An 18,853-nucleotide genomic window follows, 5' to 3' on the forward strand; every position below is an offset into this window, starting at 1 on the left:
AAATCCCCACTTTCCCTCATTATCCAACTTCAGTTCTTCAATTATATTTATATAACACCTACTCATTATTTCTCTTATCTGTAATGTACTTTCTCATTCTACACAACATCCTTTCAGATTGGTCTTACAGTCATAGAAGAAACTACTGTCTGTGGAGGAAAGAAAAAGCATTCACTAGTTTCAGTGTAATTTGGGATACCTGTCCACATACTAAGATTATGACTGACTTAAAGCAATATCAACTAAAGGTAGAAACTAAGAAAAACAGTAGACCTGAAATTGCATTAAAAAAGTAAATGCTTCCAACTATATGTTTGACTTTTTGTAGCCAATAACCCTACTTGGTCTTTCAGATTATCTCAAAAATATCTTGACTTATGTAAAAAGATTCTACTTATAGTGCAAAATCAATTTGATCTATCTACCCACAAAAACATTTTTTTACAAATATTAAACAAAGTGGCTCTTCCTTGCAATAAGGCCTGAAGATAGTTCTCAACTGGAGGCCCACTGATATAAAAAGGCACAATAGGATCTCACCGCAAAGTAAAAAAAACACTATGGGAAGCACTCAGTGTGGAGAATGATGAATGACAAAAAAAAGCAATTTCACGAGCTGTAAGAATAAAAATAATGTGAAATGCTTTAAGAATGTTTTCAGGGTTCTTGAAAGCCCATGTCAATCTTTCAGAAGACAGTATTTTAAAGTTGCACTGATAATCATAATACATGTATGAAAAATACCTAGTACTCATATTTCATGGATTCAAAACTGAGAAACAATATATACATCTGCGAACACCTACTTTATTGATTACAAACTGATGAAAATGTGACCTGCTGTTGAAATTTGTGAAAACTGCTTTTATTTGCATGAAATGTAATAATCTCAGAGTTACCTCAGGGAATTCAGTGGATATGGAAGGATTATCAGGTCAGACTTTATTTATTTCATTCCCTCTTTGGGAAAAAGGAACAGGATCACTTAAAAACTTCAAAGTTAAAAAGAATTTCCCATCTAGGAAAAATCAGTTCTTATGTGTCCAGCTATTGTTCTGTGAACTGCTGTTTGTTGACATGGAGGCCTTCCCACAGAAGTTTTTAATGCAGTAAATGAAGTGATTCTCTTGTTTCCTGCTGATTTTGCAAATAGTTCTGGAAAGGTAAACACACCTCATTTCTGAATTATTAGATCAACACAACAAGTGCAAGGATTCTGGTATGTGACAGGATACAGCTGGTATGAGAATGTCAACCTGTAATAATGTCACAAGTATTGTATATGACCTTTATAGGTTTCTATATACTCAATTTATGGATGTGTCAGGCTGACTAGACTTTCCCAAATTAAATGAAACCCATGGAATCAGGAAAGTAAGAAAATGAGCTTGTCAGTGTGACCCAACAAAGATCACTGGGGTACAGCATGGAGCAGTGCTACACAGAGACACAAGCCCATGCATCGAAAGCACTGGGGGGCTAGTTAGCACTGCCTCTGGGCAAACAGACTAGTGTGCCATTTCATAAATTTGCTTACTCAGCACAAATACCTGGGAATATCTACAACTTCTTTCATATAGCAGCATGAATGCCCTGCAAAGATGTTTCCCCACAGACTCTTCTAAGTTATGACTCTGAAAAAAGACGACTCAACTGTATGAAGTCAAGATAATGCTTCCATCTAAAATAATCTGATTGGTTTTCTGAAGTTTGTAGACAAACCTACATTTTCTGGGGAGCACAGTCTTTGTTCTTAATGGGAAGGCACTTACTGGGATAAGAATTCCCTTTAGATTATTTTTCCTTTCCATTCACCCAGAGAACCTGGAAACCAAAGAGATCAAAACGATACTCACTGACAGAGCAGTCACATGTTGACACCGTCTGACTGTGCCAACTGCTCCCACAGGGACTGGCTGCAGCTCTGCCGTGCAGCACGTGCTGATGCTGCACCCCAGACAATGGTCTTCTTATGGCATGAAAGTAATGGTGCGCTGCACTGGGAAGCAATGTAAGGACAGACTGGGGGATTTAGGAATGCAAAGTTTACTGGGAACAGGATGGGGCTCTCTGGAAGGCAGAAGAAGCCAAATGGTACAGCTCCATCTGTATGGTCTCTTGATAATGGTATATAAAGCAAACTTCTTCGTGGGTCACACCCAGGTTTTTACTCGGAAAACAGTAGCTGGAGGGGTCCAAACAAATCTGGGAAGTGAGCCAACGATTAAGCATATAGATGTCTAAAGGTTTCATGCATAAGCTTATTTCCTGGACCTTTCTTATTTAGCAGTGTAGAAGTACTCTGAGTGGGTAAAAGGATGAGAGGAACTGTACAGGAACTTCTGCGTATAGAAATCAGAAATAGGAGCCTAAAAGAGCTCCATGAGAGCATCTGAGGTAGTCCTGGCCTATTCTCACTGTCTTAGCTTTGGAGCAAGAAAGTTTGCTTGTGTTTTTCAATCCATATAACCCCTCAACCTCTGAAGCACACTAATATGACTTAATTTACATAGTTAGTGGATGTTACTGTTTCCAGAATGAACCAAATGACATGGAATGAACTGTCTTACTTTATGGAGGTAACAGCAATTAACCTTAAGGATTAGAAGGTCCAAAGCCTACTCTAAGCAAGAAAGAGCTGTGATTTCCAAGACTGTCCCTATGAGATGTGACCACTCACTTCTGAAGTGCAAAGCATTCAGAGACCCAGTCAAAATTAATGAAAAATATGAAGAGAAAGATAAAATTAGAAGTTTGTCAGATCTAGACAGAGATTTTACATATATATATATATATCTATATACATATATAGATATTTATCTCCAAAATAAGACACACCCCCACAGATATTTGACTGCATAATATATTCAAAATCTTAGAAGTCTAGATACCAGTCTGATGTTGAATGACATCTATCTGGAACTTGTTCACTGACCTCAAGAGATCAATGAATCACACCATACTGTTGACTTCTAAAGACCTATTTCTTCCAAATATTTTTATTCAGCCAAATGCTTAATGGCCTTAAATTCTAGGAAGATGCATTTCAGTTTTTTTGAATAAACTTCAGCTTTCAGTTAGAAATGTTCTCCAAAAGGGAAGCTTAAAGTAATGGAAAGAAATTAAAATCCAAATGTGCCAGTCTGTTTTATTTTCTCTCACCTTATTGACATAATTAATGAAGTAGAGTTGCTATTTGCATTTTGCCATCACTGTATATTTATTAAGTATATTCAATTAGTGTAGCCCCTTGCAGCTGTTGGAAAAGAGTATAGATCTTGCATTAGGCTGATCAAGTAATCACTGCTCATGAATGTTTAAGGACAAATTAGAGCCCTTTTACTCCAGAGTAAAATTTTCCTACAGCATTATATATCTCAAAAGTAACACATAACTTTTGGTCAACATATCTATATCCTTCCTCAGTAGTTGAACTGTAAAATGTTAAGTCCTGTATTAAACTGGTGGAAGTTATTTTATTAATAGCTATTTTTTCCTCTGTGTTTCATAATTATCTAGGATGCATGCTTAAAATGCTAACCTGTCACAGAATAGCTGGCTACCAGTCTGTTTTGACTATTTCCTCTGCAACATCTTAGCTCTCCATGATTTCTTTTACATTCTTCTCCTTTTGCTAAATTGAAAATTTTATGGGTATAGAAGAGCAAGGACAGCAAAATACACTAAAACTCTGTATATAGACATTTTTTCTAATCTTCTCGTATATTGCCAATAGATTTTATAATACAATTCAGTACAATCATAAAAGTGGATGCACTCATTACATTTTTACTGATGTACTCTAATAAATTGTGAAATGCAATTATTTCTTTTCTGAAAAGTAGTTTTCAAATATGGTATTACAAAAATCACTGGTTTATTTCTTGTTGTTTATTTCAAATAAATCTTCATTTTCAGAGTACATGGCACAATATTTTGTAATTTATTATATCATTTTGCTAATGTAAATTTGCCAGTGACAAACTTAGTCATAGAAGTCATTCTCTACTCTGACCTAATACTTACTCTAGTCCTTGAGAATCCCACCTGGAGTTCAGTGTATTTTGTGTCACATGTATTCACTGGGTAGACACCTCGCATAGCAATATATTGGGAGTGCAGAGTCCAAGGATGAAAAATACATAGGATTAAATTAATTCACTCAGAACCTCTAGAAGTTTGGGCTATAGGGATCTATTGCAACATCCAGAAGTTTGGATGGTTATTTAAAATTGAATCCAGAATTCCACAATCACAGGAATCTAACATTTTTTAAGGAGATTTTGCCAAACAGCAGGTACGGAAAGAAAACCCAATTATAACAGCTTACCCATTTCTCTCCAAACATCATTTGGACTACCAATTTATTTTTTTTCTCTGCTCTAGTTTTACAGGGAGCAAAACAGTCAGAGGGCTTTCCCTGCAGATCTTGTTCTCTTTTCCTTTTCTCTTTTCCTTTTTTTTTTTTTTTTTATCATAACAAAAAGGAAACCAGACTTCAATTTCATAATCAACCTCTTTCCCCTTCACCTTAAGGCTTGGTATGTCTGCTACTGAAATTCCATCTCTACCTCCAATATTTCTATGACAAGATCACACAGAATCACAAAATGGGTCAGGTCAGAAGGGACCATGACAGGTCTTCTGGTCCAACCTCCCGGCTCAAGCAGGGTCATCGTAGAGCACATGGCACAGGATTACATTCAGACAGCTTTTGAATATCTCCAGTGAGGGAGACTCCACAGGCTCTACAGGCAATCTGTTCCAGTGCATGGCCTCTTGCACAGTAAAGGAAGTTCTTCTTCATATTCAGGTGTAAACTCCTGTCCTCCTCCTTTCTTTGATAAATGCTGCTTTTCATGTGTTCATGCTCCCTGCAATTTGAAATTTGAAATTTTCCATCTTTCCCTGGTTGAGATGTATTTTAGTTCTTTCATTCTCTCTGGGTCACTATTTATTATAGTTTTGTGCATTAATGAGGCTCATGATCCTTTTGTGCCTCTCTACAGTTGGGAACAGATTATCTGCTTGCAGAAGTGCCTTCCTTCCTCATTCGGCCTCTCCAACTGGAACCTGACAGAAGCAGGCTTGATGAGATATAAAAGAACAGGTTCTGTCCTCAAGAGCCTCCTAATGTTTTTAATAAATGGAAGGTGGACCTTGCTATTTTACCTACAGTAGATAAAAAGTAAAAATATCCCAACCTGATGGATAATGCTTCTTGTTTTTACCATTTCAAACAGGTAAGGTGTGTGTGGGGGAAACAGTTTTCCCCCTGAAGTTGTAAAATGGTAAAACCACGGGGGTGGTGACTCTTGAAGTTTTGAGCCAATGAGCGCTTCTGCAAAATATAAACATATCACAAGCAGAACGGAAGAGAAGGTAGTTGTAGTTGTTGTTGAAGAAGTAGCAATGTTGTAGAGTGTCATGGTTTGAGATAGTCCCCAAATCCAATTCCCTAGTTCCATTCCCCCCTCCCACATCTCAACCTAATGTGAGATGGGTTTTTCCAGACAAAACACACCAGACTCAAAGTGGGGGAAAGGGAATATATTACAATGACTGTACAAATAAATATAGCATCACATTATGCACACGATTGCAACTATCTCTACCATGACATATAGTATTTACAGTGGATCAGGTCTCCTCTCCCCTCCAAATAAAAGTCCAGGAGGGAAAGAAGGACAGATCCCTTCCAGTCCTTAAGCAGCAGCATCTTCTAATGCAGCAGGTTCTGTCTCTCTTCTCCACATGCAGCAGCTGATTGCTGGCTTTCTGCCAGCACTCAACGAGGGAGATATCCAACTTCCCTCGGCCCCATCGCCTCAACCGAGGGGTCTTCCGCGGACTTCGTAACCCCAGACAAGGTCGTATCACCACGTCATATCACGAAGACACAGGGGAGTCTTCGTGACGGTCTGGTATCTCTTGCAGGAGACTCAGCTCCTTCTTGCAGGGCCTTTGTGCCCTGTCTCTCAGGCTGCCACCATGGCAGCAGTGCAAGGGGGGGAGCCAAGGTCAACTCCCCCTGCATTCCATCTGGCCGTCCCGGTCCAGCTCCAGGACTCTCTGAGCTTCTCAGCTCTTCTCTCTCTCTCGTGCTGCATACTCCAAGGCTCCTCTAAAATAGGAGTCCATGTCCCTCTTCTCCAAGAGGGTCTCCAAGGGAGTTTTGGGGAATCTGGTATCAGTCTTACCCCAAACTCTGTCTCTCAGCTGCTGGCTCTCTTTCTCCTGGCTCTGTCTTCCAGGAGTCTTCTCTCCGATGCTGCATGTTGTTTCTGCTGCTCCTTCAGTTCAGGTTCTTATCTGTCTGGCTCTCTGCCACCGTTTCTCTGGTCAGCGTCGGCTGCTGCTCTGCGCCCATCTCCCGGCATAACTACAGGCACCTAGCCCAGCTTTATGTTGTTCCAGGTCCCTGCAGCCCCCAGCCAGGGGCTGGGAGGGGGCCAGAGGCCCCAAGGGGCACAGAGCCCCTACCTCGTGGCTCACAACATGGCCACCTCTTCTACAACAATCCAAACTACCACTCTTCTTTTCCGGTCTGGTTGTGATATGTTTACATTTCTGCAGGAGCGCCCATTGGGCAGAACTTCAAAACTTCCAGAGGTTTCCACCCCTTGGGGTCTACCACTTTTCAGCCTCTGGGGAAAACAAGGCCCAAACCACGACAACACTCCACCCCTCGCTCCTGCGAAATTGTCAACATATCACAACAACTTAAAAAAAAACTCTAATCAACATGCAATCTTCAACAAACTAAAATATAACCAAAATCTCTCTACTACACAGCAATAAAACATTATCACAAACTTAGCTCTACTCTTAATACTTAACTTACATTACTATAGTCTTACTCTTACTCTACAATGGTACAGTCTGTGTTTTGTCTGGAAAACTCTTTCTGTTACTACAAGCCTCATGGCTCTTATCTCTTTCCCCTGATGGTTCGCAACCATCCTCTGCTACCATTTATGTCGTGGTTTGAGATAGTCCCCAAATCCAATTCCCTAGTTACATCCCCCCTCCCACATCTCAACCTAATGTGAGATGGGCTTTTCCAGACAAGACACACCAGACTCAAAGTGGGGAAAAGGGAATATATTACAATGACTGTACAAATAAATACCATATCACATTATACACATGATCACAGCTATCTCTACCATGACATATAGTATCTACAATGGATCAGGTCTCCTCTCCCCTCCAAATAAAAGTCCAGGAGGGAAAGAAGGACAGATCCCTTCCAGTCCTTAAGCAGCAGCATCTTCTGAGGCAGCAGGTTCTGTCTGTCTTCTCCACATGCAGCAGCTGATTGCTGGCTTTCTGCCAGCACTCAACGAGGGAGATATCCAACTTCCCTCGGCCCCATCGCCTCAACCGAGGGGTCTTCCGTGGACTTCGTAACCCCAGACAAGGTCGTATCACCACATCATATCACGAAGACACAGGGGGGTCTTCGTGAAGGTCTGGTATCTCCAGGAGACTCAGCTCCTTCTTGCAGGGCGTCTGTGCCACTGCCTCTCAGGCTGCCACCGTGGCAGCAGTGCAAGGGGGGGGGAGCCAAGGTCAACTCCCCCTGCATTCCATCTGGCCGTCCCGGTCCAGCTCCGGGACGCTCTGAGCTTCACGAGCAAGGGGCTCGGAGCCCCTTGGGGCCTCTGGGCCCCCCCCACCCCGGCCCCCGGCAGGGGGGCTACAGGGACTTGGAACAGTGTTAAACTGGGCTAAGTACCTGTAGCTAGAAAGCTAAAGAAGTTTTCTTCACTGTGACTGAGCAGAGACAGGAGCAGCGTCCAGAGACTGTGGTTGAGAGCCAAGAGATAACGGAGAAGCAGCAGCAACAAACATGCAGCTGAGCAGGAAGACACAGAGTTGTCTGAGAGAGCGGAGAGAGAAAACCAGCAGCAGAGAGAGAATTAGGCTCTACAGAGAGAGAGAGAAAGTTGGGGTAGGAACTGAAACAAAACCCCAAACCCCTCTGAGACCTCCGAGAGAGAGGAGAATGATGGACTCTTACTTGAAAGAGTCGTGGAGTGCTACAGCACTGCAGAGAGGAGCTGAAAAGCTCAGGCGTCCTGGAAAGCTGGACCGGGACGATTAAAGGAATGTGGAGGGGGTGACCTTGGTCCCCCTCGCCGCTGCTGCCAAGCTAAGCTAGCAGCCTGAGATCAGAGCACAGAAGCTCTGATAGAACTCTTGAGGCAAAGGCCTTCAACTGAAAGGTGCCTGAGATGTTCTGACTCAGGGGTGAATCCCCTGAGGAAGGGACCTTCATGGGGGTCTTACACCCCATGATATGACGTGGTGAAGCGAGTTTTGTCCCTGCTACGCAGTCCACAGAAGAGAAAGACCCTCGCTTGGAGTCGAGTGGCCGAGAGGGCTTGGATACCCCCTTATGTGTACTGGCAGAGATCCAGCTACAGATGCTGCATGGAAGAGAGAGACAGAGAGACCTGCTGCCTTAGAGACATTGCTGCTCTGAAAGTGGAAAGGATCTTTCCTTCTTCCCTCCTGGACTTTTATTTGGAGGGGAGAAGAGATTTGATCCATTGTAAATACTTTTATGTCATGGTAGAGATAGCTAAGATTGTATATAATATATTGTAGTATTTATTTGTACAGTCATTGTAATATATATTCCCTTTCCCCCATTTTGAGTCTCGTGTAGTGTCTGGAAAAACCATCTCGCACTGGGTTGAGATGTGGGAGGGGGTTTGGACTAGGGAACTGGATTTTGAAGCTCTCAAACCATGACATAAGGAAATGGTACAAAAGTGTTTTGTAAAAGGAAGGCAGGGGAGACACCTCCATTTCACACCAACTTACTGCTCTCCTACTCTGTCATTGCCATTTAGGAGAAGATGCACAACTTTGAAAGAAAAAACACAGTTTAACTGCTCAAATTTTTCCTCTTGCAGCAGCTCCAGTTAAGAAGCCTACGGCATTTCCATCCTATTTTAGGATACTGGCAAAAATGATGATACACACAAAAGAACAGAATCAACCTCATGGGTGGCACAACCAAAGAAAATTAATTATTTATCTTCATGCAAAATAAGCAACAACTGGTAGAATATGCTTTGCATATTTTCAGTCAGGTCTCTTATCTGAAAGACTACTTTGCACATTCAAGCATGGACTGGTTTTGAGTTACATGAAATATTACATAATAAAGAAAAGATTGCACTAGGTAATTATAAGGCTTTTCATTAAAAGCCAGAAAAACTAAAGGATAACCCTGAATTATTACAGCCATTTTCATTAATCCTTAAAAACAAAATTGAAAGGATTAATTTTTATTCTTAGATCATAAATTCTCTTCACACATCCTAAAAGTAGCAAAAGTTATAATAAAAGTCTGCTGACAAACTATAATAAGATTGCATTCAGAGTTGTGTTATACCCCACTACCTAAACCACCTTTGTAATAATTTTACTCTTACTTTTGAGGACTAAAATTATTTTCTCTGGATTAACAAGTATTTGTTAAGCAAAATGTTTTTAGAAAGTGATCTCAGAAGAACTGCTTTAATAAGAGTATCTAATAACCAAATGCATAGGACAGCAAGAGGAAAAATAGTAATTTTATGTCTACCAACAGAGCAGAACAATCCAAACATTCCTCTCCTTTTCTCAGCTGGAAAGGCTTCTAATTTGTATGAGATTTTACTTTATTTTATTTTATTCTTGTTTGGGGCTACATCTTATACAGGATTACATTTTAATCATCTGTGGTCTGCTCACTGATGAAGTCTCTGGACATTTAAAACACAGTTTATATTTATTTAGTTATGTTCCAATAGCATTTATCATTGTATGTCTAGGATAAAGAAAACAGCTACAACGTATTTCAAGATAGTTGGAGACCAAAGCGATTCTAAGGAAAGGCATTTGGCAAATTATGAAACAGAATGTCCTAGTGTTTTCCCATGTGATGAAACTGAAAGGGATTGAAAGGGATTTCCCTTTTCTTTTTCTTTTTTTTTTAAATCTGTTTTGCCCTTTTATTGGCTAAGGGAAGCAAATAGACTTCATAGACTAAGGCAAACTTTCACACTGAGGCATCAGATCAAACATTTACTGATTTGAAGAGGCATATTGAAAGGAGAAACACCTTTACTTAATGTAAATGTTGGACTAAAGAAAAGGTTTCTAAGTCTAAACAGAGAAGGCTTTTCCTTGCCAGTCTGGACTCGCTGCAACTGTGGACTACAAATATAACTATTACATTTACCTCTGTCCTCTAGAGCACACTATGATGAATTCTACTCCTACTGCACTTTGCAGATCAACTCTAAAGCAAAGTCTAATTAGAAGCATATTGTAACAGTCAACTCTGGATATTTAAACACTATGTTATACTGAAAGCTTAAACAGACTGAAATAAACAGCATGCCAGCTTAATGAAAGATTTAATCTACTTTTTATCACTTAAGTCCAAAGCAGACTGCTAAGGAATACTATTCCTTTTATGAAATCCTACATTCTAGCAACATGCTGCCCTTTACTGACCCGAGCAGTTGGCTGAAGCTCAAGGTGTTGCTGATTGCTTTGGTCAGGAGAAGAAATCAGTGGAAGAGATGTCTGCTTTAGGCATAATCCTCAATATGTGCTCTATTACCTCTAATTGTTTCTCTCAAGCACAGAAGCCCTTGAACAGGGATTCAGAGAGAAAGAGAAAGGAGAATAGGTAGCAGAACAGGACACCTTACAGAGTAAATTACTGGTGAGCAGTCTTTCTACAGTCTTCATTTGTTTGTGCATATATATATATATATATATATTCACATAACTTGAAGCATTACATTTTTTCTCTGCATGGGGAAAGAGAAGGACAAAACATAACATCATGGGAGGTAAAGGTGGGTTCACACTTTCAGGCTTACTATCTGCAGCCAGCTGGGCTGTTGGATGAGGAGAGAGCTGTTTTGCAGCAGTTAACTTTTCTGGGTGATCATGTTCTCTTTGAGTAGAGTGATAGAATTAGAGACAGGGTTGGGAAGAGGAAAAAGCAGGGCCTGCCTCTTCACTGTCAGTTGCTAAATTCTTTGTGAGTAACCCAACCCCTAGAACTGTTGAACTAAGGTGAATGCTCAGGTCATACCACTGCAGTAGCCTGATGCTTCAATGGCAACTCCTCATGGAGACAGAACTTCTGCATGGTTATGACTGTAGTCAAAACCCTGCTCATTGCATTTGGGCTAGCTGTATTTAATGTTGTCTATAGGAGCACTAGGAAGACAGAAATAGGATCGATAAACAGAACATTAATTTCTTCTTCCAGAAGTGGAGGGAAGTTCTGAGGTAAAAAAAATTGTAAGTGGTGATCATATTCAGAGGTAATTAAGAGATGAATAGATTACTACTGTAAATGTTAAAAGAGAGTAAGTTCAATAACTACCACCTGATACTTCTTTCTTCCATCAGTGAAGAAGACATGATTATGTGCACTCTAAAGTTCTACAAAATAGGAAAAACTTTAAGGAAGTGTGCAGATGTCTGTAACATTTGGCAAACTGTTTTTTCTGCCATCGAAAATTTTTAAAACAGACAAAATTCTTTTGAGTCAAATCTTGAAAGGGGTTATCTAATAGGTGAGCAAAATGCAGAGACCCTCTAAGATGGCTACACAACAACTAGCTCCAGTCAGAAATAGGATTTCTCTGTTGGTAGTGTTGCTGTACTGTCCATCTTCCTTTTTGGATCAGTGCTTGCTCAAAATCTCTGTGCTTCATGCTAACTTTCCTTTTTCCCTTCAGTTACAGTCTCACACCATATTCTTGTGGCTTAATTTTAGACATATTCTGAATAATTAATATCTTTAACCAAGCTATCAAACCCTTCATCACCTCAGATAATTGAGAGTTGAGTGCCTCAAGAAAATGATAATACAGAAATGAAAGTTCACTGATTCTCCATAATCTGCTAAGGTTGAGCAACTGATCAGAATGATGAACATATGAATCTGACATATGCTGAAAATAACTGCTAACTTACCTATTCAGCTATTATGGACTGTTTCCAGACCTATCAAGCCCCTAGTAGAAGGTAGTACATGATAATAAATGCATGACTCCAGCTGAACCAGAATGAATGGGGAACTCAGGCCACCAGCGTAAATGTATTTTATTTGTGATATCTGATTCCAGAAGGCGAAATCAGATCATGGCAACACCCCAGCCACCTGACACATCAGCTCCATTTTCCTCTCCCACACTGTGTGTCATGGTTCTTGTGATTACAGACCTTCTGACAATTAAGATTAGGATCAAGGTTTCTCCTGTGATGAAGATTCAGACCTTTTTTACCACAAGTTACAGTGAACACCATCAGTAGACTACTTAAGCATATAGGCTTATGCTTTGGCCTGACTGATGGAACTGAAGATCCCTGAATTCACTGTGGTAGCCATTAAAATCAGCAGTGCCTTTATTGCATAGCAATAGCACACAGAACAAGATAATCAGCTGCGTTTTAGAGTACTGCCATCACCCCCAGAGATGACTTGAATTGGCCCAACGTGATTGGCAGAGCAGAAAATCTAAGTGAGAAAAAAACATGTTCTGAGGAAAACATGGATGTAAAAGAAAAGCTTGTTTTAAATTGGAAGCCTTCACAATCATGTGCATGCACATGCACACCTAAAAGAAGTGAGCTACTGCTGCTGAACAGATATTGACTAGGGAGCTTCCATTCCAGTTGACACCTTACTTTTCTTGCAGGATTATCTGTGTTACTTTCAAACTGAAAGCAGCAAACTCTTCACTTTCGATCCAATCCCTGAAAAACTAATATAGTTTCTTGGCACTGAATCACGTAGGAGCAGGCAAATTGACATAAAAGCAAATGAATCCCCAACTCCTAGCTACCCCAGAAGACATTCCCCCTATAGGTAAATGGGTTGCTTCCAGTCTTTTATTGGATTTACTTGAACTGGCTCCAGTCACAAAACTCATCTTTTTCTTCCTCCCCCAAGATAAAAGACACAGTTTCCTAGTAACTTAATTATAAACAGTTTTGAGGCAGAAAAATGAGCTGTAATGGAGAATGTATAAGTGCAGCTGAAGCTTTTAATAGAAAAAATGTGAACGCAGTGAATTAATTAGAGAAGTCTGGAGGGGATTTTATTGTGACTTCTGGCATAAAATATATCCAGTTTAACTGAAAATTCATGCAAAGAACTTTTCCCATTCGACAAAAGCACACAGGTGTGGCACAGCAACTAGTTCCAACACCAAGGCTGTGTGGACAAAGAGTGTCTGAAAAGGAATATATATACAATGAGTTCATTTTTCCTCTCACTTCTTTTGCACTGCTATAATTCTGTTATGTCCCACACAGTCTAGGGTTTTTTTGTTGTTAATTAACATTCAAAAATCATCTGACCTTCAGAGAAGGTTGCAAATTTCTCCAAGCTACCTCTGATGGCTTCTTTGTTCGCATAAAATATACCAATCATATAAGCAGAATTCAGCATTCATATTATATTGGAACTGAAATATTCAAAATAAAGTCTGCCACTTTCAGCTGACCAAATTTTCTGAAGCTAGAAGGATTTATATTTGTATTTAATTTCAAACATGAGAATAATCCCAACATATCATGAAATGCACTGCAGGAATAGTGACTTGTGTCACATAGCGCGCATTATGAAAATATGTATTTTTTCTACTGGAACAAGCATGGGCAAATGATAACATACATAATTTCACATTTTATGTAAATAATAATTTTAATTTTAAAAGGATCTGCTTCTTTTTTTTGTAATATACAAAATGGCAACTGGGTCTGTCATATCACAGGAATACCTATCTGCTTACAGCTTCTCCCAGATGGAAATTCTCATCAAGTGATTAACATCCACGACAGAGTATTGATTGCTAAACACAATTTTATGATGTGTTTTGCAGACAATTCCCTATATTTTGGCTATAGAAAGTGTCAAAAATGTCAGTCTGCCACCTAAGCAGCTTGGAAGCCAAACTTTTTCTGCCTTTCAAAGCTGAGACCTGCAGGGAAAGCCAAGAGAATTCAGTCCATTCTAAATTGTTTATTTTATGCCTTAAGTTCTTGAAGGACTCAACAAAAGAACACTCAAGGCAAGCTACTGCTCAAAGCTGACTCAGCTTTGCCATGTAAGCGCACCGCAAGTGCAGCTCATCCCTATGCCTTCAAACACGACATATATTTAAGTGCACTTCCACAGATTTCACTTATATTAACTAAATTCCATAATACTTATACTTGTAAAATAATAAATATGCAAAATAATTTTAAAATGAGATAAACAATACTTTAAAAACATTTCAATTATCAGAATGCAGTCTCAAGACAATGAATATGAAGAACAGGGGTTAAAAAAACCTGAGTCTCACATTCTATCAGCACTCACCATTCAGCCACTTGGAGTTGTACTGGGCAGTCCGGAGAGGAGGAAGAGCCCCCAGACTTCGATAAATAGCAGGATCCCTTCCTGGAAAATCCATGGCTGTAGCAGCATATAATTCCCCACTGGAAGTGAGAAGAGCAGTGGAGTTGTGCTGGGGACTGTAAGGACAACGAGCCATGCCACTGATTTGGTCATGTATCTCTGTCAAGTTACTTAACTGTAAAAGAATTAGAAAAAGGGATTAAAATTACCTAAAAATTATAATTTCAGCCAAGCTATATCAATCTGAGCAAAATCCTACCATAAACACCACTTATCTGCTTTGGTATTGTACAATAGTGATGAGCTAACCTTTACATTAATCTGAAATTTTCTCATATAGAAAGTTTTATTGCCATGTTGTCCAGTTTGCTTTTGCTACTATGGTATGTAAAACATGCATGACAATCATTAGTCACCATGGCTAAAATATTTTCTATTAGAAGCAACTCAAAAATTAGTTATCTGTACAAAGATTGTTACTATGTAAAAGAAAAACAGACTTGATTGCCAGAATCAACTAAGGTATTCACTGTAGCAAACAACTAGACAATAAAAAAAAATAAATCTATTATTTGTTTTGTTGGTGTATTTCAGGAAATAATCTCACATGAAAAATGAGATTAACAAAAGGAGCTTTCCAATACAGCAGAACCATCTCTGATTTCATAGCCCAAATACTTTCAGCCATAAAACACAGTATGATGTTAATTTGCTATTTGAAAGAAAAGGTAAAATGGTTTTAAATATAATAAATGTGCCTAGGAGTTTTTAGTGATACAGTTATTCTTTGTATTTAAATGTTTCTCCCATCCTGACATATATAGGCAGCTAGTCCAAACAGTGACATTTTGATATTATGACTTTTATTGATCCTACAATTAGGGGTGTTTTGAAAACAGAATGACAGACCTTCTTAACCAAGATTTCTGATTTTCATCAGAAGGAAGTTACATGTACTCTCATTTCTCCAGAACTACACATACAAAGGATGCAGCTACGCAACTACGTTTTATAACTAACTCAGTTGATGCTAGCCAAACTTGACATAGTGGCAGAAGTCTTAGAAATACCTAAAGTTCAGGAAAATTGCCCTGTAGGAGGAATTGAGCTGCTCATAGCTGTGCTCCTCTCATAGCTGAGGAAAGAGATCATTGCAAAAAGAGATCATTGGTTAGCTCTCCTATTTGGCCTGCCACTAGCTAAATCAGCCTTTTACAAATCAGCTCACCCATCAGCATGCAAATAGCCAGTTCTCAACCACAGCATGCTCTGCCTTTTAATCTGCTGGCCTAGAACAGGATTCCAGCTTGTGAGGCAAAACTCATACCGTTCGATTGGTGCAGATTGGAGTGAATGCATTGGTTCCACAGGTGAAGAGATGCTTGCCTCCCACAAGAAGCACTCGAATATAGTTCTGGCATTCCTCCTGTGATGCAAAAAAAGTATATTCAGTGATACTTCAAACTGTAGAGGAGACCAATTACACTTTGCTTTCCACGGTTATGTGTCCACACAGAAAATCTTTTAGGGAACAAGGTTTAAGCAGACCCAATGTGTTAGCAATTACGATATGCATAGATTTCTTAATTAAAACACATGCATCCGTCAACCTTCCCAAAATGTTCTTAATAGGATAACAATAAACCTCTTCAGTATTGGAGATTTCTTCTCAGGGTACATCTCAAAGGTTTAGCTAAATTCTGAACAGATAGATGCTGCCTTAAATACACTTCTCTCTCAAGAGATCAGATGCTGATTTCAAAGACAGATTGGCTAAGGAAAGAAGTTGTGAGGAAAACAGGAGAAAGAACAGTCTGTCAGTAACAAGACCATATCGAAACCAGTACAAATAAAATTCTTGAGATATTCAGATGTGGGTTTGTTACCACTGATTTCATAATTTACACAATCTGTTTTATTAGAAGCATCTACTTTCCTGTTAATTCAAAGTTTCTCAAAAATTTCATTACTGCAATACAAAGATGCTCACCCCTGAGGAATAACTTTACATCCTTTTTACCCCATTAGAATGTTTGAAGGCTTTGTCATACTCATGTCTCTCATTTCAGAAGCTGTAAACGAACATCAAATTCTACTGTTTATTCAGACAGAAAGCCTTCTCCTACAATATTAAAAATCTCCCAGAACTGTAGGTAGGAAAGATTCAAACACCCCTCTCGCAAAAATCAGTGTCCCTACCTGATAAAATGATCAATAATATATTTGGAGAAAATAAAGTTTTGTTTGGAGAAAATAGTTTCCTAGAAACTAGCATCTGAATACTCTCTAGCATTCATCACAAGATAGTCTCATATAAAGCATGAAAAAACCTTGTGAAATTACAGCTATGCAATTCCAGCAGATATTAAGTGAAATCATATAAGTAAATCCATACAATAGTAATGGTGCAGAAGTCCCATTATCTGGCCTACAGTTATATTAAATGTATTGCTTGTTTATCTTGAAAATAGACTCTCATCCTAGAAGAAAACAAATATAATCCTGAATAAACTGAACAGGCACAAAATAGACTGCAAAAGAAGATGAAGAAAATACTTTAAAGATCTCTGAGAAAACTCTCAAGATTTATCTTCTATAACTTTCCTCATAAAAAAAGGTTAAAAATAAACTAAAAAAATCCTGTAAAATCTCAGAAAAAACCCCTACCTCTTTGAAAAAATCATTCTCAAACCCACATTTAAACTAGTCTCTCATGAAAATGATGAAAATATTGCTTTTAAATTATTGTCTTTGAGCCTTTAAAGGTAAGGGCCAAACGTCTTAGAAGTAAAATTTGATTCCTATTGTGTAAAAAATACAAAGTTTTTATACTGAACTTTAAAAAACTGTCATTTTAATATTCTTTAAACCACAAAGAAGCAAACATGCAACCATAAAACAAAGGTGGGCACTGCAACAAGCCTTTTATAAATAAATAATTTCACATCTTGGCAGTACAGGTAGTTTCCGTGTTTTAGGTTGCTTTTAACACCATCAACAAAAGAAAAAAAAAGAAACCAAAAAGCCCAACAATTGAAAGCAATTCCTTTTTTTTTTTTTTAAATTTTTTAATTTTTTTTTGTGGGAAGGGTGCTCAGGGAGGTTGATAGAATGTACGACAGTAATTTATTCTTTGGTCTGTTTCCATTCTGCCCTTTGCAGCAAGCCATGGAATGCAAGTGTAGGAAAAATAAGTGGGTTCTGACATTACAACGTACCCAACCTCTCCTCTTCATACTCCAGAGCTCCCTGAAATAGTGTCTATTCCAAATTACTTGCATGCTGATCACCCACTCTTTTTGTTCAAAAATAATGTTAATTTTTTAAACTCTGGCGTTCTTGGGAATCACAAGATTCTTCTCTTTAATGTTCCCAAGTCCTGTGCCAACTTGACAATAATCCATACTGCAACAGGGCAAATAAAACACCTCATTTCAAATTTTTGTCGGGTAGACAAAGAATAGCTTTTTTAAGTGTCTGTTCTCTTCATATGAAAAAAAAGTTCACATTAATAGAAAACAAATTTTTTAAAAAAATTGTTATTAATAAAACAATCACCGAACATACTGAAAAATGACTTCATTGTTCAGTCATTTGAATTATTCAGAGATACTTTTCTAGCTCTGGAGTCAAGCTTGGTGGTACTGGTACACCTTTGACACATTTAAAATTGAGATGTGTATCGTAAAAGTGACAGTGGTGAATGTAAAGGACTTCAAAAGCAAAATATTTTTTAGTTCAGAGAGCAGTATTAGGTTTAATAGCCATCTTTTATGTAGTCTTATTCTCCAGTTCATCTTGACCTCTGTGGCATATACTTTCCTGTTTTCCTATAAAAATATGTCTGAAATAAAGAAATTAATTTAGGAATTACTTTGTACTTCTACATCAGCATATCTGAAACAAAATAAAACTATTAGAAACAATTCAGCAGCCAAGCAGGCTAGGCTGTTACTTAAGTTTAAGACTACCTTGACAGTTCAAGGAGAATCTGGCTGCAGTATGGTTATTCACTTGCAGCAATGTTAACATTTTAAACACACCTGTGGCTTAATTTTTATATACCTTTATTGACAGATCAGATATAACACATACAACCATTAAAATCTTAAATAAGCAAGGGATGGGACTTAATTTCAATTATCATTATTATTTTTAATCTCTTTGGTTTATTGCATTTTTAACATGTGTATTTATATTTTTCCTTTCTAACATTTCCTACCACAAGTGTCAGTATGAATGGGCAAATTTATTCTCTTAACCATGTGTGGCGTTTTAGACTTCTAAATGCTAATGCATGCTGGTCACAAGGACATAATTTTGTCTGACTCACTCTTGGAGCCACTTGTTATTTTAAGCAACAGATTAAATTGGTGGATAAATGTCTGAAGTCTGAGTAACAAACATCGGCCT

The 18,853-nt window shown here is 38.6% G+C and overlaps 1 protein-coding gene across 8 annotated transcripts in view; it reads right to left on the reverse strand.

Annotated features, from left to right (window-relative positions):
* Nucleotides 1-18,853, reverse strand: part of SEMA5A (semaphorin 5A) — a 338,112-nt gene that overhangs the window by 135,231 nt on the left and 184,028 nt on the right. For all 8 annotated transcript variants that reach the window (XM_064661194.1, XM_064661239.1, XM_064661203.1 and 5 more), the window contains 2 exons: nucleotides 15,768-15,866; nucleotides 14,402-14,615 (listed from right to left, as the gene is read on the reverse strand). In XM_064661194.1, the coding sequence (XP_064517264.1) occupies nucleotides 14,402-14,615; nucleotides 15,768-15,866 (313 nt within the window). The remainder of the gene's footprint in view (nucleotides 1-14,401; nucleotides 14,616-15,767; nucleotides 15,867-18,853) is intronic.

Source organism: Pseudopipra pipra, chromosome 1 (genome assembly GCF_036250125.1).
Source record: "Pseudopipra pipra isolate bDixPip1 chromosome 1, bDixPip1.hap1, whole genome shotgun sequence".
Taxonomy (NCBI): Eukaryota; Metazoa; Chordata; class Aves; order Passeriformes; family Pipridae; genus Pseudopipra; species Pseudopipra pipra.